This window comes from Mixophyes fleayi, chromosome 2 (genome assembly GCF_038048845.1).
Source record: "Mixophyes fleayi isolate aMixFle1 chromosome 2, aMixFle1.hap1, whole genome shotgun sequence".
In the NCBI taxonomy this organism is placed as follows: domain Eukaryota; kingdom Metazoa; phylum Chordata; class Amphibia; order Anura; family Limnodynastidae; genus Mixophyes; species Mixophyes fleayi.
In genome coordinates, this window is record NC_134403.1 from 195443564 (window position 1) to 195469062 (window position 25499).

Sequence of the window (25499 nt, forward strand, 5' to 3'; positions counted from 1 at the left end):
AGCATGCTAGACTTTCATCTATAATACGCTTACCAGACATCCACTGCTTACGAGGATTACAGAGAGCGTGCATACGCCACCTCCAATATACAAGAGCTGCGGGCTTACGATCTTCACCACTATAAGGCTGACAGGACAGAGACGCTGCCGCACCACAGGAGGAACCTCTGCTTCGTGGATATCTTCAACTCATCCAGCAGTTATGTAAGTTATACTTGGTTCATATAGACTTTTTGGACATTCACCACGGGCTACACTTTGCCCTCTATTTTCTACTCTGTTTGGGCAGTTGTGCCTTTGCAGTGAGCCCATCGATGCACCAGGACTTTGTATGGGACATTTGTTTTTGGCATTACAGCTGTATCTTACTTGTTTTTCATCTGTTGTTTGGACATTGCTACCTGGATATTGCAATACCGTTTGCATATTTATATTTTTATTTTTCATATTTCATTTTTTCTTCATTTTGCACAGTGCACTCATCATATCATTCAGTGATACGCCGATATGGATGGACTGATCCATCCTATAAAATTTGGCTCTGATTGATGTTTACATGTTTATACATTGTATATGATTGCATCCATACCAGTATATTTCTCCTTTCCGGCTGGAAAGTACATTGTGCTCATTATGGTTCATTAAATGCAATTAATCTTACCCTGCAACATATATCATTTACCAGCGCCTTGAACCTGACATATTTCTACAACCAGTCCCCCTTCCGGGAGGGTAGGGATTCCCTCCCATACACCTTCAGGTTCGTTTTTTGGCTGCTCCAAACGTCAACAGATAGAAAAACAGAGAGGGTGGGTTGCGCTATTACAATATATTTGTTACAAGATTGTGCACATCACACAGCAGCAAGGTAAAACTAACTTTATTTAAGCAAGGTATTTAAAGAATAAACAATATTTAACAGAATGTGTGAACTACCAACTGGTTGAACCTGCCCAGAAGAGATTACTGTGGCTCTAGGAGATGAAATGGGACTGAGGGGCAATCTGTGTTATTTTGTGATCAGCCGGATTTGCTGCAGATTCATAGTTGCAGATGGTCACTTCATGTCTTTGAGCCTGAAATGTACATACAAGTATATAAAGATTAACTCCTGCACACGCTCTTAGGGGCATGTTGGACAGCCCTCCTAAAAGAAACAAAATGATTACATTATAAAGACTCCTCAGCAATACCTAAAGCCCGGGAGCCAGCTAAACATCAGAACCCTATGCTATAAGCATTTAATATCTGCTGAAAAAGCACTATACTTTTTTGAAAGTCTGCCACAATAAATTCCTATGGAACTGTATATAACAGGAGCGCCTTTTAAACATTTCCCAAAAAACAGTGCAGGCAGCAATTTAGAAAAGCTTGCTAATGATCTTATGTTGCTCACATGGCACTGTGTTTAAAATTCATTGCCGTCTATGCAGAGCTTTTGTAGCAATTACTAGCTGCACTTTAACTGCAGTGTAAAAATTAGCCATGTGACACCAATCTTAAGAGGGTTCACAAAGTTCATGGAGCATGGCCAAAGTTTCCAGCAGAAAAATAAAATTGCATTTTACGATTTCTTTTTTTTTTTTTACCTCTGTCCATTCTCCCCTTAAACCAATGTAGTAAATCCTGCTGTTCTCTGCTCCGAAATTCTTAGAGATATGTATCGAGAGATGAGATACATTTGAAAAACGAGATATTCTGAAAGAATAGAAACCTAAATATCAGTTATGGGACAGTTAAAAATAAGGTTCAGATCAGCACACTGGCTCACAAGCATCAAAATGTTAGGTGCAAACTTGTCATCTCTATATTAAATCCAATAAAAAAAACAAACCCAAACTGGACTCTAAAGACTTGAAAATGTTTATGCTACTAGATCTAGATTAGCGCTAATAAGATAAAAGAACACAGTAAGCACACGCAATGGAAGATGAGGATTCATACTACACTTAAAATGCAGTTTGTCCGAGGTGTCAACTGTAGAGGATTAAAGCTGTCCTTACATGCTGCATCCTTTCAGAACACATTCCTGACAATCCTGACAAATAGGCCAGATCACTTCTGGTGTCTCTGGGACTTGGTGCAGATTACTGCACATAGTCTGATACCAATAATCTTCTAACCCTATTTTTTTTTACTTATTAATGATTTTTTATAAGTTTGGACATATCTATCTACATTATACTATGTAATAGAAAGTCAAAATCTGAGCCAGGCTCAGATCAGTGACTTTTGCAAATAGTGTGAGGTTTGTTATAATTTTATTTTTGTATTTGTTACTTAAAATAGTTGTAATACAACTAGGGCTAGCACACATGTACTATGTTTTTATAGCCAAATCCGTTCTGTGTTGTGTTAAGATACCCATGTGCAAGAGCTCCACATTCTCATTGGGATAAATGATCCCTAGTGTTCTTGGGTGTCCCGTGTCTCTCCTCTCTCTATCAGAGGCAAAAACTGGATGAAGATGAGGCCGATTAAAATCCACTCATCTACATTCCAGTCTTTTTCATGGTGCACAATGCTTTCTGACAAATGCTCAATAGTTAGCTAAGCAGTTTATATTTAGAACAGCTGACTGGGCTGAGAAAACTCGAAATGCCACCTACCCCGACTTTTGTATATTGATTATTTTATTTCTGTTCTGTAGGACACTAATTTCAAGCTTTGTGGACATAACCGTTTTCAAATTATGAGCACTCATAATTTCTTACTCTTAATTTGGGCATGGTGTAGATCACAAAGGAACTAACAAAATCTAATATGGAGGCTACACTACTAAATCACACATAGGGCATACATTAAAATACACCATAGCACAGCACACTGTCAAAGTCAGTAATACAGACAAACTTTTTTTTTTTAGTGGCTACAAATTACACTGCTCTGATCCTTCAGTAAAATACATACCTTCTAGTGATTGTTGCTGCAGGCACATAAACTGACACTGTGTGAATCAGCTCTTGGCCCCCAATCACCTCCCAAACCATTCTCATACTTAATCAGAACTAAACCATTGTGCCTATTGAAATTTCAACATAGGTTAAAAACGCTGTGCAAAGACATGCATTCATTTATCTGCATTTTTGGTACTGAGGGGCAAAACACTTTTACATTCCATAGTAAAACCTTGTCCTTAGGGTAGCAATGCCATGTTTAGCTCATATTTTGTTTTGTTTCAGAAAAGAGACGTCAGTCATATATAATACAGTAAAGGTTAAGTGGGCCGAACAGAGAATTTGGGGCTAAGTTGATAAAGTCATGGCATCTCACCTTGTCTAAACACAACAATTAGTCTGCATTTAAATTTCAAAAATTAAAAATGAGCCATACAATATACAAGGGGTGGGGGGGCTAAAGGTTCTCTTTAAGACATTCCCTTGGTCTTAGTAGGAAATATGCCAAGCCTCTTTTTCTATGCATATTTTGTTGCTTTTATATTTTTTGTTTTGCTCCATCCTAGACGTTATTGCGTTCTCTATTACCTCTATTTTATATATACATCTTTATTTGAATTGTATTGTAGCATTATCTTCTTTGTTGTTTGAATCTTTTTATGTAGTCTTAACTTTTTTCAACTGTTTTTTAAAACAATTATATATATATATATATATATATATATATATATATATATATATATATATATATAAATCAAGTTTCATTTCAAGATTGAGCAGATATGAAAAGAAAGTGAGATTCTGTATGTTCTGTCATCCCAGTTTTCAGGGGTCAGTGTGACTTAATTTAAAATATTTTTACTGAATAATTGATGTATTGTAGAACAGTATATAACTGTTGTTAGATGTAAGCCCCTATACCTGGGAAATGAGTGCATCTGATTTTTAACTGTATTTTAATGGTGTTTAAAGCATATAGGTCAGTGTAGGACCTGCATATGCCCTTGATGTTGGGATGCAGGCTTAAATGTTTTGATTAAAATATGAACTAATATCTCATGTTTTCATTTTGCTAGATACACACAGAAATGCAGTGTTAAGGATAAGCACTGACAAAGAATGTCTTTTTGTTTTGTATACATATATGGGCATTTATATTGCCATGTAGCTGGTACCATATATAATATGGGATATACCGAGCGTGGGCTTATTGCAATGCAGCTGGTACCATATATAATATGGGATATACAGAGCACAAGCTTAATTTTTCTCTGGTTTTGTCTCAAAATATTGCCTTATTGTCTTAACAGCTGTCCATCAAGCCTATTAAAGGCACATTTGGCTGTGGCTTACAAGCCAGCCCTTGTTAGACGTAAGCCCCTATACCTGGGAGGCAAGTGCATCTAATTTTAACTACATTTTAATGGTGTTTAAAGCATATAGGTCAGTGTAGGACCTGCATATGCCCTTGATGTTGGGATGCAGGCTTAAATGTTTTGATTAAAATATGAACTAATACCTCATGTTTTCATTTTGCTAGATACACATAGATATGCAGTGTTAAGGATAAGCACTGTCAACATCTGTCTTTTTGTTTAGTATATAAATCTTAGTATAACTCCACCCAAAACTAAAAATGTAGTTTTGGGTGAAAACAAATGCTCCTATTTGCCAAGATCAGTCAGTCATGGCGCACTTCACTTATCTTTCCACACTCAACCAGTCTGAGTGGGTGTCGATGCTCCTCCCCTGTGAATTTCCCATTCACCCTCAGAGATGTGATGAACAGAACCTGAATGCAAGTAAAATGCATTTTTATATTTTATCTCGCCTATCTGCACACAAATATATTTCTCTACAAATAAACTGACAATAGGGAGTACACAGCATAGAAGCACTTACACCTGCCCAGCTTGTTTCAAACAGGCTGAGCGTCAGGAAAACAGTGGGGTGTACATGAGACGAGTAAGCAGGCACCCCTGGCAAATTCGGAGCATGGAAGGGAAATAAAAGTGTGTCTTTATCTCATTGTACTCCACAAAAAGAATGTTTTTCTAGTGTGGTATGTGTTAATATTATTATAATAATCTACAAATAATGTCCCAATCCACTTCTGGTATTTCATGTTTAATACATACTTTATTAGGTTGTCTATGTCTTTATTTAAATTTCTTTATTGGGAGGAGGTGGCAGATAGGGCTTTTTGAACTATAATTTAGATAATAACTTTTTATTTTAATCGCAACATACATGGAAAAATTAGGCAAAAGTGTCTGTTTATTAATAGCTATTTGATTATACAGAATGTCGGTTAATAAATGGCCCTATAGTAGTCATGACATGTTACTTTTTCTGTTCCTCACCCATTCCTCAGCGCCTTATTGTACACATATGCAGGCTTTAAAAACTATACTATCATTAGAGGAGGAAGTGTTCAAATCACTTGCCCGTTGTGAAGATAGAATGAAACAGACCAGTTTATGTATGTATTTGAATTGCGAAACTTTCAGGGTAAGGCTGGGTTCACACTACAGTGTCTTCAGCCGATTATCAGGCCAATCAGACGATAACCGACCAGTTGGTCCAATAACATAGTGTACCCTGCAACGATGAACGATTATTGTTCAAAAGACCATTTTATCATTGAACGAGATTATTAAACTTAACTAAAAATCTCGTTCAACGATGGAACAATGTTGTTCCAATCCTGCAGTATGTATGCACTCACGATCTCAATAGAGTCATGATCTTTTCAGCAGATGGTTAGGACAGATGAAGAGCACAGATCTGAAGGTCATTGTGTACAATAGGTATAGTGTGTACACATGTATATGCATGCTGATCTGAACTTTTTTCCGCTGCTGTTCGTAAAATTGCTAAAACTATAGCTTCGCTAGAATTTTCCTGTAGTGTTTACCCAGCCTAAGATACAATACCACATCCTCAATCACCCTTGAAAAAGGATTATCATCTCTGAAATGTGCCGACTTGCTAATTCTATACATATAAATATACATAATACACATGCAAACAGTTTGACAGTGATCTGAACAATCTCTTAACTCAAGAAATGTTTTGGATTTGTTGCATAAATATTGCCCTGATCACTAATCCTGCTTATATCCCTGCACAGAATATTAAGTATGGGGGGGAGGAGATACATACTTTGTAGGATACTCCAATTCTCCAGTGGTGTCAATATTTAGACTGAAAACCTGATCTGCTTCCCTTCCAACATCATCAAATCCCATGTGAGGAATGTTTTTAAACCTAAGAGAGATAATGGCATAGGTATTTCAAGCTACACATTTATTACAGTACAATAACGAATTGCAATGATAAATGAGAGAGCCCATGTCCAGGATGGATATAGTTCCATACTTTGTAGATACAGAGCCTGTCTCTTTCTCTCGCCTGTCCTATATGCTCTTCTCTAAAGCTGGGTACACACTGATGCAATTATCGTGCTGATTACGCGATAAACCATCATTTGGTATTGCAAAAGTGTGCACGCTCTCACGATCAGGTTTTATTGTACCAAAACACATTGCATCTGTTGATTTGGTTTTATAAGCTTCCCAACTATCACGGTCAACGATGGAACCATGTCGGGCAAATGTGGAAGTGTGTATGCACTCACGACCAGCAGTGTAGGTCTCTATAGAACGTGCAGAGTCACAATCTTTTCAGCAGATGGTTATGAGAGATAAAGATCACAGATCTGAAGGTAAATTGTATAGGTGTGTACACATGAATTTGCATGCTCATCGGGACATTCAGTTGTTGGTAAAATTGTTACAGAAATCACATCTGAAGTAAAATGCAATAATGGGTACCCAGCGTTAGGCTTAATTTGCCTTGTTCTGCTGCTCATCACAACTATTCTCTCTATTGTTCTCGTTCTCCTATAACTTGAATAGTAATTATGATGTTTTGAGTTAAGTATTGTTTCAACACAATGGTCAGTGTGGAATATTTATATAGTAGTTTTGGTGTCTGTACTGCCCATGATGTTGGAATAAATTATAACTTAAAACTTCAGGAGTAACACATATCAATATAGTCATGTAAAGGGTGAGTATACCCTCTTTTAAAAATTTGAATATCAGGACAGAATTAACAATCTTCTACTCCTCACCAAGTCCTAAAATTTGATAAATTTAATTGTGTGTCAAAATATAAGATGTTATTTTGTCATTACTTAGTTTTTATAAATATGGCAATCATCTTCTGTATGAGATTACAAATGTTTTGCACCATACTTGAGTAATTGTGGCTCATATCCATTTAGAACACTGCTTCGGTTCATTGAGGTTTGCAGGCATTAGTTTATGTACAGCTCTCTTAATGTCCCGCTACAACATCTCAGTGGGGTTAAGGTCTGGAATATGACTTGGCTTTATACCCCACGCCTGGAGGAACTTCACTTACTTTTGAACCAAACCCCACAAGACAGCCTAGGAAAAAACACAAGAACAAGGAGAGGAGAACTACTATTTCCTCCAAAAACAAACATACAGACAGGGATAACTAGAGCATAAAGGGTAAGTGTCCAGTGTCCCCTAATGGACTACGAAAAGAATTTAACACAAGTGCAAAAATTCTCTTTTCTCCTGCATCCAATTGTGGGACATTGGAGACAGTGGGGACATCCCAAAGCTACACTTAAGGGTGCGTACTGTCAGGGATCACACTGAAATCTCTGGATTCAAACTGCCAGACCAATTTGACTCTATCTGTAGTGGAGATGCAGAGTCTATTGAAGACAGGCAGCCAACAGGGACTCCGGCAAGAAGGTATGGGCTTAGCTGCTTTCCCTCCATAGATCGTGGCCCTCCATACAGATATCAGACGTGACTGACTAGTGGACGGAATCAGTCATGAACTCTGAGGGATACACAGTATAGCGAGTAGCCAGTAACACACTGGCACAGGTGAAAATAACCAGCAACTGAAAAGAAATATCAGTAGAACATTGGAGCGGAATTCCCAGGAACACACAAGGAGCCAGGAGCTAACTTATCAGGACAAGAGACTTCATCTAATGACACAATCTTGCTGTCTAAGGTACCCAATATAGTGTGGGTGCAAGTAGGGGGCGGGGAGGCAGGACCTCATCATCATCATCAACATTTATTTATATAGCACCAGCAGATTCCGTAGTGATTTACAATTGGGAACAAACAAAGTAAAAAAAAACAATATGGTGCAATACAGACAGAGCGATCACAAGGCCCTGCTCGCAAGCTCACAAGCTATGGGACAATGAGAGTTTGATACATGAGGTTAAGTGTTACATAGTGCATATTGGTCCGGCCAGATTTCAAAGATAAAAATTACTTAGTTGGCTAAATGAGCCAGTCACACAGCAAAGGCTAATAGAAGAAGAGCGCAGTTCATATATAGAACAGGCATGCAAGCTACTGTGTATGCTCAAACAGACAAAGATGGTGGCCACCATCTACAGCACTATCGCCAGAGCTGGAGGAGATCCCAGTGCTGTGTGAGGAGGAGTGCGTTTGCCCCCCAGAAAGTCCATTGACGGATTCCAGAAGGTGACAGTTAAGCTCAGTAGAAGTGACTGGCATGCAAACTCGTTAAACTGATAGCATTTTAGTAAATGTGGAAATGGAGGACCAGGTAGCAGCCCAATCCAATTGCTCAGTTGAGGCACCCACTTACCTGGTGGAGTGAGCCCAGAGATTTTCTGGAACAAGTTGACCTGCTCCACTGTAGGCCTAATGGATTACTAACGTCATCCATCTTGCAATGGATACCTTGGATGCTGGCCGACCTCTCTTACGAGTCTCATAAATGACCAAAAGAGTCTCTCTCTTGCAAATGTCGTGAGTCCTATGAAGATAGGTCCTCAAAGTTCTGACAACATCTAGAGACTGAAGACAGTCCTTTCCCTCACGAGACCTATTCCCTCACGAGATTATTGGTCCAAGGTCAGAATCGTAATGTCTTGGTTAACGTGAAATCTAGAGGCCACTGTAGGCTGAAAAGAAGCCTTGAGCGGAAGGACTGACCTATCTTCGTGGAATATAAGAAAAGCCTTGCAAGACAAAGCTGTCAGCTCTGAAACTCTTCTAGCAGTCGAAATAGTTAAAAGGAAAACAGTTTCCCAAGTCAAAGTTTAAGTCTACTGCATCCAAGGGTTCAAATGGTGAATGGTGAGAATGTAAATACAGTACCCCCTGCAAAAACCGCCTCTCTCTCAAACTTCTTCAAGGTCCGTGGAATCATTTCTAACGGGGGAACTGGTAAACAAGATGTAACTGCCAGGGAACTACTAAGACTGCCTTTGGGTCTCTTGCCCTTGAACACAGTAGTTCCTCCTCATGTTTCAACTGAAATGCCATCATACTGATGTCTGATTAACGCCACCTATTCCACAATCTGGTGTAAGACATCTGGGTGAAGAGACCATTCCCATAGGTAAAAAGTGTGCCTGCTCAAAAAGTCTGCCTCCCAGTTCTTTACACCTGGGATGAACAACATCATAATGCCCTGAACATTCTGTTCTGCCCAACGCAAGATCTTCTCACATGGTTTATGTGCCTCCCTAGGCGGTATGCCAAAGCCATGCCTTTGTTTGACGGTACGTTCACTGCCCTTTTCTGCAACAAATTTTCTACAATCAATAAAGCATAGAACACTGCTAGCATTTCTAACACGGTTATGAGGAGTCTTGACTCTTCTATGGTCCAAATACCATGAAAGTGGGTATGAAGTGTGACAGCCCGCCAAACCTGAAAGATAGCATCCGTAGTCACCAGAGTCCACTTCCAAACAGCAAACAGGCGACCCTTGCTGTGGTACTCCATCCGCTGCCAGCAAAGGATGTTTACATAAGCCACCTTTCCAGCCTTAGCTCTGGAAGAATCCCTCTAGTCTGACACGGCAGAGAGGCAAAGTTAGAATAAAAAAAAGCAGGACATCATAAGAAAACAAGGTGAACCTACTATACAGACCCAGGCCTAGAAAAAAAGTTTAAAGTTACTCAGAAAACAAGCCCCAAAACGATAACTCACGACACCAGTGGTATAGAAGGTGAAAGCTGGACTGGAAATGTATGTTGCTTCTGGCATGCTTCATTCACAGTGAGAGCATGCCAAAGAGAAAGTGCAAATAATACATCTTCTGAGGGAAATGCACCTCCCCCAAGGCCCAGCATTAAGATAGTTGTTGTCCCAAAGTAAGGGCCTCTCATCAGTCCAACCCAGTGCCTAGAGGGGGCTTATTGTATTTTGTACCAGTAACCCCCAATTAGCCTGGCCCAAAGCTATAAGACTGTACCCATAATATGAGCACACCCCACCCTCCCGTGCCGTGCGATGCACTGCAATCATTTAGACCACAGCAGTTGTGCCTGGGAGTACACCGATGCGGCCAGTAATGTTAACTAAATAAATGCAATAATCTTAAACTCTTGCAAAGAAGCACTATGAACATGGCACCTACACTTTTAAAAACTGAAGATCCCTCAGGCAGGGGAGGAACTACAGACAAATTTCAAATATTAAAAGTGCCGTGCTCCTGGCTGCACTCTATACCCCAATGTCTCCACTGTCCCACAATTGGACACAGTAGAAATGTTGTGTTTAGTTTTTCCAATCATGGTACATTAAGATCAAGCAACTCTACTTTGGTCTCTGTCTAGAGGGCATTGTTCCAGGAGTCTTGTTTCATTCAGTAACTTTGCAAACCTAAACTGTACTGACATTTTTGGGAGAAAATGAGCTCTCTCCAGGCTACCCTTTTAATACACAGGCCCCTGTGTTGACAGGGGTCTGTAAGTTACTTGGATATGGCTTTTGGGTTCCATGTAATTTCTCGGAGCATCACACAGTCTAGTCTAGTGTGAATTGTCTGGGATATCCACTCTTCAAAGTCCTCCATTCGTAAACTTTTCACTGTAGAGTTATGAACTTGAAAGTATTTGGAAATGGCATTCCAACCCTTATAGACATAAGAGCAGCATTGCATGTATTTTCTACTTGGCAAGATAACACAAAACTGAATGCTACATGCTACAAAGCAAACTGCCAATGGTTTTATATAGAGGTTGTATAACTTCCTGAAGTAAAATTAATGATGTTCTTCATGGATATGGAAGCAGTATTTACACATGAATACTTCATGTTGGCTTATTTTATTATTGAATAAACAAGGACAAAAATCTGAACCGTGCTATTTGTCACATGAGATTAGATTAATCAAATTGTAGGACTTGGTGAAGACCAGATGATTGTCAATTAAGTCCCGATATGTAAAAACGGGGCAAACCTTTGTATTTAGAAATGCAGGGTACCAATTCAAAACAACCATAAGTTTCAACATATGTAAATGGATTTAGCATTTTGTAAAATACCACTGACAAATATTAAAACATATAGAGAAATTACCAATATAGGACCACTCATTTAATGCAAAGTATAGTCGAAAAAAGACAGTGTTACTTATGGTGGGCAATATTCCCAAAACTAACTACTAGTACTTACAATCTCATCTCTGAAGGGTGTGCATCACTGTCCTCTCCAATAAGAATCACCCCTTTTAATTTCACATTCCCAGTGAACCTAGCAAAGATGAGACAAAAAATAGATGTATTGTGACAGCACATAGTGAGATTAAGGGTACAAGAAAGAGAAGAAATAATGCATTGCATATAGCTGATAAAACATACTTACGGAATGTTGAACAGCAATTCCTCATCATCATCACTTTCTACAAACTGAACAAACAAATAAGAAACCATGCATTAGTTCCAATGATTAATAATGAGAGAGTGTTTGAACACATGTAGGCATCTCTGATGTCTTGCACCCAGACACTCCTTAATATCAGTCTCATACATCTTTGTACAGGAAAGCCCAATATTAGCAACACACTCCAGAGCATGTTGCTTTACCTTTAGACCTCCAGCCCTGTGCCCCTACTTTAGTTTATTATCTCCTTTAGGTCATAAAGTAGAGAATTATACTGAACTTGATGAGAGCAGCCAGCTTCCACATCACTTGATCTCCTCACAACGCAGGGAGGTCACGCAGCTTATCTAAATCCCTACTTTTCCTCTGGACTAAGTGAACAGGTAAGTCAGAGGTCTGAGTGGTGTGTAGGACATTTTGGAGCAAGTTGAGATTTATGGCAAGTGGGAGGTCTGAGTGACATGGGGGGGGGGGGTATTTTATTGCAAGTGGGAACATTTTGTGTAAAGTGGGGAACTTAGGACATATGGGGGGATTTTGGAGCAAGTGGGGGTCTTCAGTGGTGTACTGGATTGTGTAATGTGGGAATGCAAACATAATTGTGGAGTTGTTTTCTTAATTACAGAGATTAAAAGTAATGTGTGGCCCTTTTAAAGGATGTGGAATGGCATATGTGGCCACTGGAGTGTATTAGATTGCCTATCATTGCTATAAAAAGAAGCAGCATGTATGTTGCGAAGGGCAGGAGCCACTACGTTGCTAAGGACCCTGTTGGAGGTTTCTATTTACGTTTAGAAGCTTTATTGCAAGTTGATTAAAATTAATCATGCATACATGTTGCAAAATGGATGCTGGATACGCTTTACTCATATGAGTTTTTTATTGAGTCAGTGAACGTGTAGAAATGATTGTTTTATAATTGCTGCCGTGTATAATTCTAATTATATGTAATAAGTATGCTCATTTATAAATATAAACACATTTGTTATTACAATGCTGTCCTGATTGTATGCTGTGATCACCAGCAGTTGAAATATACATGAACAAAATTATCAGAGTAATAGAAACTTTTGAAGCTTCAGTTGGGGACTTATTTTACTCCATAGCAAAATAGAGTTCAAAGGATATATTAACTAAACTGCGGGTTTGAAAAATTGGAAATGTTGCCTATAGCACCCAATCAGATTCTAGTTATTTATTTATTACATTCTACAAAATGACATCTAGAATCTGATTGGTTGCTATAGGCAACATCTCCACTTTTTCAAACCCGCAGTTTAGTAAATAAACTCCCAAGCGTACTTAGGGAAGCCAGTGTTCATATGTCTGACACAGGATGATGGGTCAAGCTTAGTAACTGCCGCAAAGTAGAGTACCAATCGGGTTTGGAGGAGCTCGCACAGTGGAATTGTGGCATCTCATGCCTAAAAATGAATGTATTACTGGCTAAACGATTGGGTTGCAGGACCATTCCACATCAAATCAACACAGAGCTTCAAACTGACCATTTCAGATTGAAATGAAATTCGGTATAATAAATGCTGCCATAGGTGTAAAGAAAACCCCCAAATCGTAGGCTGATATGTACACTGATTTTGAAGTTATATGCCTCTAAAGCTGCAATTTTTTAACAAAAAATTTGCTTTCAACATTTTTTTTTAAATTGCATTGAGCTAGTTTGTTGGCCAAGGTCTCATCTTATACCTTTACTTGGGTTTTCATATGATATACAACAAAGCAATATGTTTCAATAAAAAATAAAATTGAAACATTTTCAAAATCAAAAGTTTGATTTTCTCAAAAAGCCGTATTTCTCTTTCATCCAGTCTGGGGGACACTGCTTACCATGGGGTTGTGGAGGGGAGCACGGGAGTTGGCACCTAGCTAGTTAACTTTAGCACTTCTGACAGACCCCTCCCCTCTACAATCCCCCCGCCTCTTTCTCTTCCTGTCAGTTTTTTTTAGGTGCCCATGGAGTTGGGCAGTGTTTTAGTTTCTGCTAAGTTTTTTCATTTAAATTTTATTAATTTAACTTCTTTTTTTTTTTTATAGGAATTTTTCCTTTTGGTGGCAGACCTGGGAGTGTGTTCTACTATAGAGAACACACTCCCAGAACAGCAGCGCAGACACTGCTCTGTCAGATGAGAGCCAGAGGCTCTCACTAGCAGAGTAAATAGGGTGCCTGAATACAGAGTGACAAGCGGTCTCTCCGGACCGCTGTCACTCTTGGGGCCTCCCCGATAACCGGCGCTGCCACTGCGGGCATGGAGTGCCGGTTATCGGAGTGAACAAAATGCCGGCTGCCATCTTGAAATCCGCGGAGGAGAGAGGAGCTGAAGGGGGCCATACCAAGATCCCCCCTCATACATAGGAGGGGGGATCGGGGTGCAAAACCGCTGCAGAGACCTCAATTTGAGGTCTCCACTACTCTGCCATATACCACCTTTTTTTTTTTTTTTTATAATGGTGGCCTCTAAAGATCTACAGAGAGACAGCATTATCAGAGTGGGGGGGGGGGGAGCTAAGACATAGAGCTCCCCTGCCCTCCAGAGAAAAGTGGACTAGCCCGGTCTTCTGGCGCCAAGGAGAAGCCCGGGAAAAGGACACAGATCAGAGGGAGCAGGCACCAGGACACTGCTGTTGAACTTCTCCCCTGTTTGGCCTATGGGCTAAGTATCTGACTTATTTAAACACATATTCCTGTATTTGCTGACTGCAAAGTGGGCTAGTAGGGGTTATATTGTAGTTCTCCTACTTCCCAAGATATTATATTGTTGTTTGACATAAAAGTTGTACTTGTATTTTGTTAGATTAGTTGATTACTTGTTTGTTCTTTTTTCACACTGTTCTCTCTCTGTCAGCTAAAAAAATCTAACAATTTAAGGCTGTGTGTTTGGTGTGCCTTCCTTTGTAAAAATGACAGATAAAGGAAAGGGCAAAGTATTTTACATGTTCAAGATGTAAGGTTAAATTACCATGTGGACAGAAAAACCCGTTGGCACTCTGCTCTGTCTGCGAAGCAGGGGTCCCCCCTGCGCAAACCCAGCATATTACAGCCCCACTGACGGAGGAACCGGCCTGGGTGGCCTCCCTGACACAGTCGGTTTCCTCTTTAGCACAGATGATCTCACAATCTACTCAGTTGCTATCTAGTGTGGCAGCCTTGGCGGCTAATAATGCTAGTTCATTGGACCTCCCTGCTACCACAGGTTCTATTGGAACGTCTATACCAGGACCTTCCTCATTGCTTACGGACCAGGCCCCTTTTCCCACAGAACCGGCATGGTCCGCAGCATTTATAAAGGGTTTGGACAAACTAAACCAGTTACTTGAATCCCCAAACATCCTGCCTGCTAAAAGGAAGCGGCCTAGATCTGCTAATCCCCTTATGGTCCTTTCAGACTCTGAGGAGTTTTCAGAGGAGGAGGGGGAAATAAATTCTGATCCTGACCAGGTTCAACCTTTGGAACAGGAAGAGAACACTAAAAGCCAATTTATTGATGATTTGGTTTTAGCGGTGAGACAGGCGTTGGACCTCCCAGAACCGGAGGATCCTACTCCTAGAGACAGAAGTCTGTTTAAGAAGGCCAAAAGGAAGGCTATCCGTTTTCCCCTTCTGTATAACTCAGAGATATTGCAGAGGGAGCCTGGAAATAGCCTGATAGAAGGTTCTCTGTTCCCAGGAGATTCTCTTCCCTGTATCCATTGCAGGAGGAAGACGTGGCTCGCTGGGAGAGTATTCCGAAGGTAGATATTCCAGTAGCCCGTTTGGCCAAACATACTTTACTACCAGTCCCAGGTTCAGCAACTCTGCAGGATGCCACTGATCGCAGAGTGGAATCCCGACTGAAATCTATATTTGTGGCAGCGGGTTCTTCCTTTAGGCCCACATTTGCTTCAGCTAGGGTTGCTAGAGCCATGGAAGCATGGGCAGACCAACTGGCAGAGGCCTTACAGGACTCTCATTTACTTCCCCTGGCTTTACATTTGAAAGAGGCATCGGGGTACCTTTATGAGGCGGCTCAGAACACAGCGTCTGTGTCCTCCTCTATTCAGGCTGCATCTATTTCAGCAAGAAGAACGTTATGGCTGAAATCCTGGAAAGGAGATTCGGAATCAAAAAAAGTCAGTTGAAACCATTCCTTTTCCAGCAGCAGGTTTGTTCGGCCCGGAATTGGATACTATGATTTCCCAGAAAACAGGGGGCAAAAGCACTTTGCCGGTATTCTCAAGTAGGGGCCAGACCCCTCGGGTCAGCTCCTTTCGTCAGCCCTTTAGGGGGACCTCCTTGCCTAGAGGACAGTCATTTAGAGGTAGACAACCAAATGCACGAGGCTCCTCTGTCAGAGGTAGATCCTCGTTTGCAGCTAGGCACCAGAACTCCAAGACACAGGAGAACCGGAACGTCTGGATTTGTTTCAGGAACAATGGGCAGCGTCATCCCAAGACCCTTGGATTCGGGGCATTATATCAAGGGGGTACATGATAGACCTGCTGGGTCCGGTACCACATCGTTTCTTTGTAACCCCGTTACCCCGAGATCCAACAAGAAGACAGGCAATACAGGCCTGTGTTGCCCCTCTTCTTTTGCAAAGAGTCACCTGCAGGGTCCCAGACAACCAGAAGGTACAGGGGTTTTATTCAAATCTGTTTCTGGTCAAGAAGCCGGACGGATCCTTTCGACCCATTTTAAACCTAAAGAACCTCAATGTGCACTTAGGGGTGGACAAATTTCGGATGGAATCCCTGAGGTCAGTAATAAACGGCTTAGAGAAGGATCAGTTTATGATCATGTCAGTGATGGCAGCGTGTCTTCACTTAAAGGGAGTTCAGGTCGTGCCTTATTTGGACGATCTGCTCATCAAATCCTCATCAGAGATTTGCTTACGTCAGCACTTATCCCTCACCTTGGCGGTTCTCGAGATCCATGGGTGGCTGATAAACTTAAAGAAATCCCAGATGGTTCCGTGTCAACGCATGGTTTTCCTAGGGCTCATCATGGCCACCAGTCAGCAAAAGGTGTTCATGCCTGCCGAGAAGATCAGTTCAATTCGGAGTATAACATCTCAGGTCTTATCTTCTCCCAGCCCCTCAATTCACTTGTGCATGCGGCTGCTGGGAAAGATGGTGGCCTCCTTCGAGACCATCCCCTTCGGTCGAGCTCATTCTCCAAGGATGCTTCCAGTGGGATCTGTTGACAAAATTATCAGGATCCCACCTATGCTTGGATCTCCAGAGGATCTCGCTGTCTCTGAGGGCGAGAGAATCGCTCCAGTGGTGGCTGAATCAGGATCACATGGCGGTGGGCAGGTCTTTTGCTCCATGGTCATGGATCATAGCCACAACAGACGCCAGCCTGAGATGTTGGGGGGCGGTAGTCCTGCACCTCAGGTCAGTTCAGGAATCAGCCTCATAAATCAACACAGAGTTGAAGGCAATTCTTTTAGCTCTCCGGGGGGCCCAGACTCTTCTTCAGGGCCACCCAGTCAGAGTTCAGTCCGAAAATGCCACGGCTGTGGCATATGTCAACAGACAGGGAGGAACAAGGAGTGCAGCTGCAATGCGAGTGGCAGCTCAGATATTCCTTTGGGCAGAACAGTATGTTCCAGCAATCTCGGCGGTGTTCATTCCAGGAATAAAAAATTGGGAGGCCGATTACCTCAGTCGCAATGCGATGATGCCAGGGGAATGGTCCCTCCACCCAGAAGTATTTCAGTCTCTAGTTCAGAGGTGGGGTCTTCCGGATATAGATCTCATGGCCTCCAGACACAACAAAAAGGTTCACAGGTTTTGCGCAAGGGCAAGAGACCCCTTAGCGGTAGCGGTGGACGTGATGTCCATGTCATGGGAATTCAGGTTGGGTTATTTGTTTCCCCCGATTCCCATGCTTCCTCGTGTACTCAGACGAGGCAAGGTGGTCGGCTGGTGATTCTAATAGCTCCCTCATGGCCGCGTCGAGTGTGGTACGCCGACATAATATCCATGGCGATAGGACAAGGATATCGTCTTCCGTCATGAGACGACCTTCTCCAAGGTCCCTTTAGTCACCAGAATTTACCTCAGCTCAGTTTAACGGCATGGCTGTTGAACACAGCTTCTGGAGAGCTAGGGGTTTTTTCCCCAGTGTAGTGAATACTATGCTGCAAGCTCGAAAACCGGTTTCGGCTCGCATCTATCATCGTATTTGGCGAGCCTATATTAGATGGTGCGAAAATAAGTCCTGTCACACGTCTTCCTTTCGTCTCCCTCGCTTATTGGCTTTTCTTTAGGATGGGCTGGAAGCAGGGCTCCGTTTAGGTTCATTAAGAGTTCAGGTTTCAGCGCTTTCAGTTTTTTCACCTGAAGTTAGCGGACCTAACGGAGACGTCAAGACTTTTCTTCAGGGAATCTTACATATTCATCCTCCTTACGTTCCGCCCACAGCACCATGGGATCTTAACCTGGTACTGGATATGCTTAAAGGGCCTCCTTTTGAGCCATTACCTACGGCAGATTTTAGGTGTCTTACCTGGAAGGTCGTCTTTCTTTTAGCTATTGCATCTGCACGTAGGGTTTCAGAATTAGTAGCTCTGTCTTGCCGGGAACCATATCTGGTTTTCCACGAGGACAGAGCGGTGTTAAGAACCCTCCCTTCCTTCGTTTGTTCAAAAAGTAGTTTCGGCTTCCATCTGAACCAGGAAATTGTAGTTCCGGTCTTTTCATCTACTTCCCGTTCGGATCAACAGTCTATGGAAAAGTTAGATGTGGTTAGGGCTCTCCGCATTTATTAGCAGAACAGTTATATCGCACTAGGACAATCCTATATTATCCAGGAGGTGGACTTAATGATAAACTCTTAATAACATGTCTATCTCTCTGGAAAAGGTGCACCCACACATAAAACTGAATGTAAACATAGACAAAGAACAAGTATGTGTTTTAGGGGCACTCAAAGGATGATAGGGATATTATAAAATTTAAATTTTATTAGATATACATTAAAATAATCTCACATAGTAAAATGATGATAGGAGCAGTGAAATAGTAAAAACTTGAAAGGGAAAAAATGACCAAAATACACTATATCTGGTAAAACTAGCAGACGTACTGCCAGAGCGCGCCAACTCTCCTAGAATAGGAGGCAGGGCAGCCTCTGTAAATTGTTAATGTTACAGCTGGTCAAAGCACCCTGCCGTCTCATTCCATTAGAGGGAGATTGGAGAGTATTTTGCCTTATACCACGATACTCTCAATCCATTATTGGTCCAGTCTGCTCGATTTTGCTATCACTTTTTGATTATATAGTTCTGCTGCTATAAGATTTGAGAATTCCTATAAAGTGTTTTACTTTATTTTGATGGAATCAACCTTTAGAGTTTATTAATCCTTACATTGTATTATGAATGTTAGGTGTTTAGGTAGATCCCCAACCCAGCACTCGTTGAGAACTTATATATTATTCTAGGAGAGTTAGCGCGCTCTGGCAGTACGTCTGCTAGTTTTACCAGATATAGTGTATTTTGGTCATTTTTTCCATTTCAAGTTTTTACTATTTCACTACTCCTATCATCGTTTTACTATGTGAGATTATTTTAATGTATATCTAATAAAATTTAAATTTTATAATATCCATATCATCCTTTGAGTGCCCCTAAAACACATACTTGTTCTTTGTCTATGTTTACTCTCCGCATTTATGTCAAAAGAAATTCTCAGATTAGACATACAGATTCTCTGTTTGTTCTTTATGATTCTAATAAGAGAGGCTGACCAGCCTCAAAACAGTCCATTGCAAGATGTATTACGGCAACCATTAAGCAAGCTTACATAAAGGCTAACCGTCCGGTGCCAGAGAGACTTACGGCCCATTCCACCAGATCGGTAGGGGCGTCATGGGCAGCGAAAAATGGGGCTTCTGCAGACCAGCTTTGCAGGGCAGCCACCTGGTCCTCTGTCCACACCTTTACAAAGTTTTACCAGTTTAATGTATTTGCATCTGCGGATGCAAATTTCACTCGTAGTGCTCTACGAGCGAGGCTTTCAGAGCGGTCCCACCCTTAGGGGGCTGCTTTAGAACATCCCCATGGTAAGCAGTGTCCCCCAAACTGGATGAAAGAGAAAAGAGGATTTATATACTTACATTAAATCCATTTCTCCGATTCCGTCTGGGGGACACTGCGATCCCTCCCTTCTGCTTTTCCTCTGTATGCACTTGGTTGATTGACCTTTCTCCTTGGGGCTTTTTAATTAACTGACAGGAAGAGGAAGAGGCAGGGGGATTGTAGAGGGGAGAGGTCTGTCAGCAGTGCTAAAGTTAGCTAGCTGCCAACTCCCATGCTCCCCTCCACAACCCCATGGTAAGCAGTGTCCCCCAGACGGAATCAGAGAAACGGATTTAACGTAAGTATATAAATCCTCTTTTTTTCATTTTTGAAAAACATCTCAAAAATGGATCCAGACATGATCTCAAGTTCTTGTCAGACATATCGCCCATGCGAATTTTCATGAAAATTGAGTGTCTTCAATGATAATATGATATTCTCAATGGCCATTTCTATCAATATCTTCAATTAATGGTCTAAGATCAGGCTTAGGGTTGCTAAGAGCTCTGTGTGTGCGTACAAAGGAGAATTTATACAAACTACTATATAGATGGTACATGGTCCCTACCCACCTGCACGCTATATGTCCTGCTTCCTCAAAGTGATGGTGAAACAAACTGTCATGTCCACAGAGTCTCCAGCATATTTGGTGGTCTTGCTTCAAGATCATGAGATTCTGGCAAAGTGTTCATACGCAGAGTCATAATGTTACCACCATGACGTTAGCACCTTGCCCATCTTAATCCCTCCTACATAGACCTGTGACGGACGTTGACAAATGCACAATGGCACTAACGGGCCATATACTTAATGCTGCTAAATGCGCAATTGCAGAAGCCTGGAAACTGGAACCTCCTGCTCTCCCTGCGGTGATTTATAGGATTTGGCAAACATACAGATATGATTATATCACGAGTATCATCAATGACCGCCCTAACAATTTCGTGCATTTAGGAGCCCTTGACTTTCCTACCATGGGACTGCTCCCTAGCTGATTCTATTACCACACTGTTGACGACTGTTGTCCTGAATGGACCGACCATTTGCTATATTACACATAGCTGGACCAGACATCCCCTCTCATATATTAATTATTCTAATCCTAACTAGTGATTGCTATGTGCGATCGCTTCTCTGATGATACCGAATTCCTGCTGGTGAAATGTAAATTAATATAAGACCAAACAACATACAATCTTAAGAACCGAACCATAAATATCTTTAAGGTATTATTTATCTTTGTATAAATAATCTCTAAGTCTTAATAATAGAAGAATGTGAGTTGGAACTTTATTAAAAGTGAACCATTTACAAATGTAGTTGTGAATGTAAGTGTATTTACTTTGTTTTCCTGTGCGATTGCGTAATTAACCCTGTTCTGACATAGCGTACTAATCGCACCGAAAACAATTACAATCAATATTTATTCATTTAAAACAGCTTCATCCAATCATTCAACTTCATAGCTCATAACATCTTTTACAAGAGCTCACCATATTTGGAAGTCAGAGGAAATGCTGAAATATTTAAAACATTTACCATAGTAATCCATAAAACATATGGACCAACTGGATGGAGGAATGTCACTTTCACTTAATCAATGAATTTTTTTTTCCCCCAGAGCAGTTACATACCCTCTGTCAGCAAGTGGGAGCTTTTCTTGGAATGTTGTTACTATCTGTTCCAATTTTGTGAGAAAGAGAACGTTTTCCCAAAGATTTTTGTTGAGAATGCTGCAGGTATGTAAGCATGGAATTTCAGGCTTCCAGGAACTGTTATTGTGCTTTTTTAAGTGATCATCTAGAAATATTGCTGTCTCTATGTTTTTCTTGTTTTGAGTAAGTAAAATGCATTCCTGTAATGTTTTCCTCTGTCCAATCAAAAAGTTGTTGTGGTATAAGAATCTGTTTATCATATGGACATTGCAGGCTTCCACGGGATGCTATCCTCTTGACTGTGCCACCCTACACCATCGCAAGGCCCTTTGCCAGGTGCAATCACTGAAAAATGCCACTCTGCTCCTATACCAAAATCATCTTTATAAGTTTGCAAAGTTTTTCTTGTTCTTAAATTGCAGCGTCGATCCACGTGGAGTATGTAGAATCTCATCCCCAAACACACCTGAAAACAAACGTACATTCCTCTAATGAAGTAAACTGGGAAAAAAAATTGTTCCGTTGATTTTCTCAGAGGTGTAGTGCCTCAATATATACAATTTCCATGAATCACTCAAAAATGAAAAGCTTTTGTAGCAGATGAGCCCAAACTAATACTTTGGGGATTTAATAACATTAAACAATTTGAGATGTTTTTCAAAAAAGAAAAAATGACGACTGAGAAAAATCAAAATTTTGATTTTGAAAATTTTACAATTTTTATTGAAACATACTGCTGAGCTACATATGAAAGCCCATAAAAAGATATAAAATGACACTTTGCCCAGCTCTCTAGCTCAATTAGGTGAGTGTGAAGGGGGCGCAACAGGACAGGTGCACCTACATGGACACACTACGTATGCGTGGCCTGCACACGTGCAGAACATACATTGCATGCGCCGACTACATGAAGGAACCCCACTGTGCGTGCAAACTCAAGTCAACATTTACAAAGTGGGGAGAGGCACAAGGGGTGATGACATAATCACTCCTGGCCCACACACACACACACACACACACACACACAGTGTACACGAGTGTGTGGTGAATCACCACACACACCTGGCCACTGGGAAGGCTGGGAGTTTCTGGGTCTGGACTATAAAAGCCAGACCCACGCTCTCTCTCTCTGCTGCCTGCCTTCCCCTGGACAACGAGCATACACTACACTATAGAAAAGAAGTGGAAAAGGTATACACTATGGAAAAGGGAAAAGACATTCCACTACACTACAGAAACGTTCCCTATATTACAGAAAAAGAATACTATTGCATCAACTACTTATAATACTGATTTAACGCTTTATCTTACTTTACTATTACTCGATATATATATTCTCTGGAATAATTAAATCAATGTTATAAATAATCTTATAACCTTATTAGAGGTACATGTGTAAAGAAAATAATGTATGGATAGTGAAAAGGTAAATAGCACAGGGAATAAAAGGTGGTGAAGCTAGGTTGATTGAACCATATTATAATAAATGTATGAACTGTGAATGAAAGGCTTTCTGTGTCAACAGTAACTTTAATTTGTGTGTATTTATGTATGTGTATATATATATATATATATATATATATATATATATATATATATATATATATATATATATATATATGGTGAGTATTGGTTATTTAGAACGGATATATATCATGAAGTAACGTCAAGATACGGTAGCTATTGGATAAGTAACTTTGTAAGGCTTTAGGGGCATATTTAAGAAAGCACGGTAGTGCACTCACCGTGGAAATCAGGTCCCGATGTGTCCTCCGCATATTTAATAAAGGTGCATCATGGATATCTGCTGCTTTGCACTCCTCTTCGTTTTTGGGACCAGTCACCATTCAACTGTATGGTGACTGGTCCTGGCCGCTATCTAACAAGTTCCTAAAAAACATTTTTTTCGGAAACTTGTCTTGATAATGTACGTCAGCTGAAGCTGCCGTACATTATCAAAATTGAAAAAATCCAATGCTGTCATTTCTGCTCCGAAGAGCAGAGCTGGACAGCGCATGTGTGGAGGGATCACATGATCCCTCCCTGTCACTCACCGCTCTCTCTCTGCAATGATAGTTGCAGAGACAGAGCAGGGATCTTTGTGCGGTTCTTCGAACTGCACATGCGCAATTGAAGAATGAAGAGGAACCAAGAGGACAAGGAGGAGATCCTGAGCCAGCGCTTCCGAAGAGGGGGGTAAGTATGATTTTTTTTTATCACAGAAACAGCAGTTTTTCGGAACTGCTGTTTCTGTGATCCATTTTTCATAAATTTGAGAAATAGTTCAATCCTTATCCATGCGATAAGGATTGATAACTATTTCTCATTTTTGCCGATGAATGATAAATGTGCCCCTTAGTGTTATTTGGTGTGGTGAAAGGACTGAACAAGGAACAGTGTATAGAAGTGCAAGTGTATGTGAAAAAATAATAAAAGGATAGCGTGTGCAATTGAGGAATAGCCATAAGATCTTTTACAGTGAGCTACAAATGCAATTTAAAAAATGTTGAAAGCAAATTTTTTGTTAAATAATTGCAGCTTTAAAGGCATATAACTTCAAAACCAGTGTATACATATCATCCTAAGATTTGGGGGTTTTCTTTACACCCATAGCAGCATTTATTATACACAATTGAATTGAAATTAGAGAATGTAATGTAAAAATTTTTCGAAAATTGTGTTGAGTTGATGTGGAATGACCCTTCAGTGAAACAGTCTAACAAGGTTGCAATGGGGTTTAGACTTTTCTCTAATAAGTAACCAAGTGTAAATGAAGACCAGCTGGCATTTGCTGTCTGATGGCAAGTTAAGCGGCTAAGTATTTCCACTCTTTCATGCCACAGCCCACTGGTAAGTAGCTCTGCGCAGACAAGCTTCAAGTAGTCAATGAACTGAGGGCAGTTTTTAAAAGTTCAATTTCTTTAAGGTTAATGAATATTGAGTTTTTAATAAATTGTAGCTTCCACCACTTTTGCCAAAATATTTTGTCATGGTTTTATGTTGGAACTTGGACATGGCATTCACACCTTAAAACTATTTAATTTAATGCACATACTTAACGTATAAAAGTCCCCATTATATAAAGGGCAACCATTTGTACACAGTAAATTTACGGCAAATACAAATTAAGTCAAACCAGTAAACATATAACATGCTGCTGAGGACAACAAACTACAAATAATAGACACCCATATGTTGTGTGGGCAAGATATTATTTGTTTCTGATCCCTCAATCCACTTTGCCTCTAGTTTAACCTGTAATATATTTTCAAATGACAAAATGTGTTTCTTAAAACTCGTGGCTGTCGGTAAAAACAACTTTGAAAGGTTGGCAGCCATGATCAACAGCAACTATCATCTTAAACATGTCTGAGAAATTCAGTTAAGTTGGGATGCAGAGACTTTATCTTCGTCACAAAAGTCATTTACCGTGAGCAGTCAGAAACAGGAATTTTCCAATTCTTAACATACATATTTGCATTAAACCATCTGTAGTTTTCTGCACAACATGTACACTCACTGGTTCCAATATATAAATGTCAATTGCTGCACAAAGTAGGACACCGTGTTTTCAGAATTTATACTGACGCCCCATGAAAAAATAATTGGTGAAACTGAACCCCTAGGTACACGAAATTAGTACTAAATACACTGTACAGATTATACGCATGAAATGTAGTCACCCGGCTCCGGTCTCCACGTTCTTCCCAAGCCTTGAACACACACTTCCCGCTGCCCTCCTGGCTCTCGTTCAGACACTGCAGTTTATACAAGTCAATCTTTCGGTAAAGCCCGTACTCCAGACCGCGCTCCGGTGCCTCCGAATGCTCTGCGCTACAAGCGCAACCTCCACCATGACTGTGCCCGTGCGACATAACCACTTCCCTGTCAACTGCAGCACCGCCGCCATCTTGGTACTCGCAGTACGGGTTGGTTTTTCTAAACCATCTGCCATGCCGCCATCTTGGTACTCACAGTAACACCATCATATGATCATGGTTAATAGCATCAAACCAATCGTTTACATATCCCATCTATTACGATTATGCCATATTGCAACTCTTTTGAGCAAAAGTTTCTAGTTTCATACTATAAAATCACTAACGCTGACAAATGAATTGTGTGCAAAAGGAGAGAATTATGTTCAGCCAG

General features: G+C 40.7%; 1 protein-coding gene across 1 annotated transcript; it reads right to left on the bottom strand.

Moving 5' to 3' along the window:
• Positions 1-864: 864 nt before the first annotated feature.
• On the bottom strand, positions 865-25271 carry PITHD1 (PITH domain containing 1). Its single transcript, XM_075195262.1, has 6 exons — positions 25031-25271; positions 11594-11637; positions 11405-11482; positions 6063-6167; positions 1590-1698; positions 865-1076 (listed from the first exon to the last, which is right to left on the bottom strand). The coding sequence occupies exons 1-6, from the start codon at positions 25220-25222 to the stop codon at positions 975-977; spliced, it is 630 nt and encodes a 209-aa protein (XP_075051363.1). The 5' UTR covers positions 25223-25271; the 3' UTR covers positions 865-974.
• Positions 25272-25499: the final 228 nt, after the last annotated feature.

Excerpts from the sequence above, each read along its gene's own strand:
- PITHD1 (XM_075195262.1), bottom strand. The coding sequence starts at position 25,222 with ATGTCGCACGGGCACAGTCATGGTGGAGGTTGCGCTTGTAGCGCAGAG. Across the intron at positions 6,168-11,404 it reads CACCCTTCAGAGATGAGATT|GTTTAAAAACATTCCTCACA; the intron begins GTAAGTACTAGT and ends TATCTCTCTTAG. Across the intron at positions 1,699-6,062 it reads GAATTGGAGTATCCTACAAA|AATATCTCGTTTTTCAAATG; the intron begins GTATGTATCTCC and ends CTATTCTTTCAG.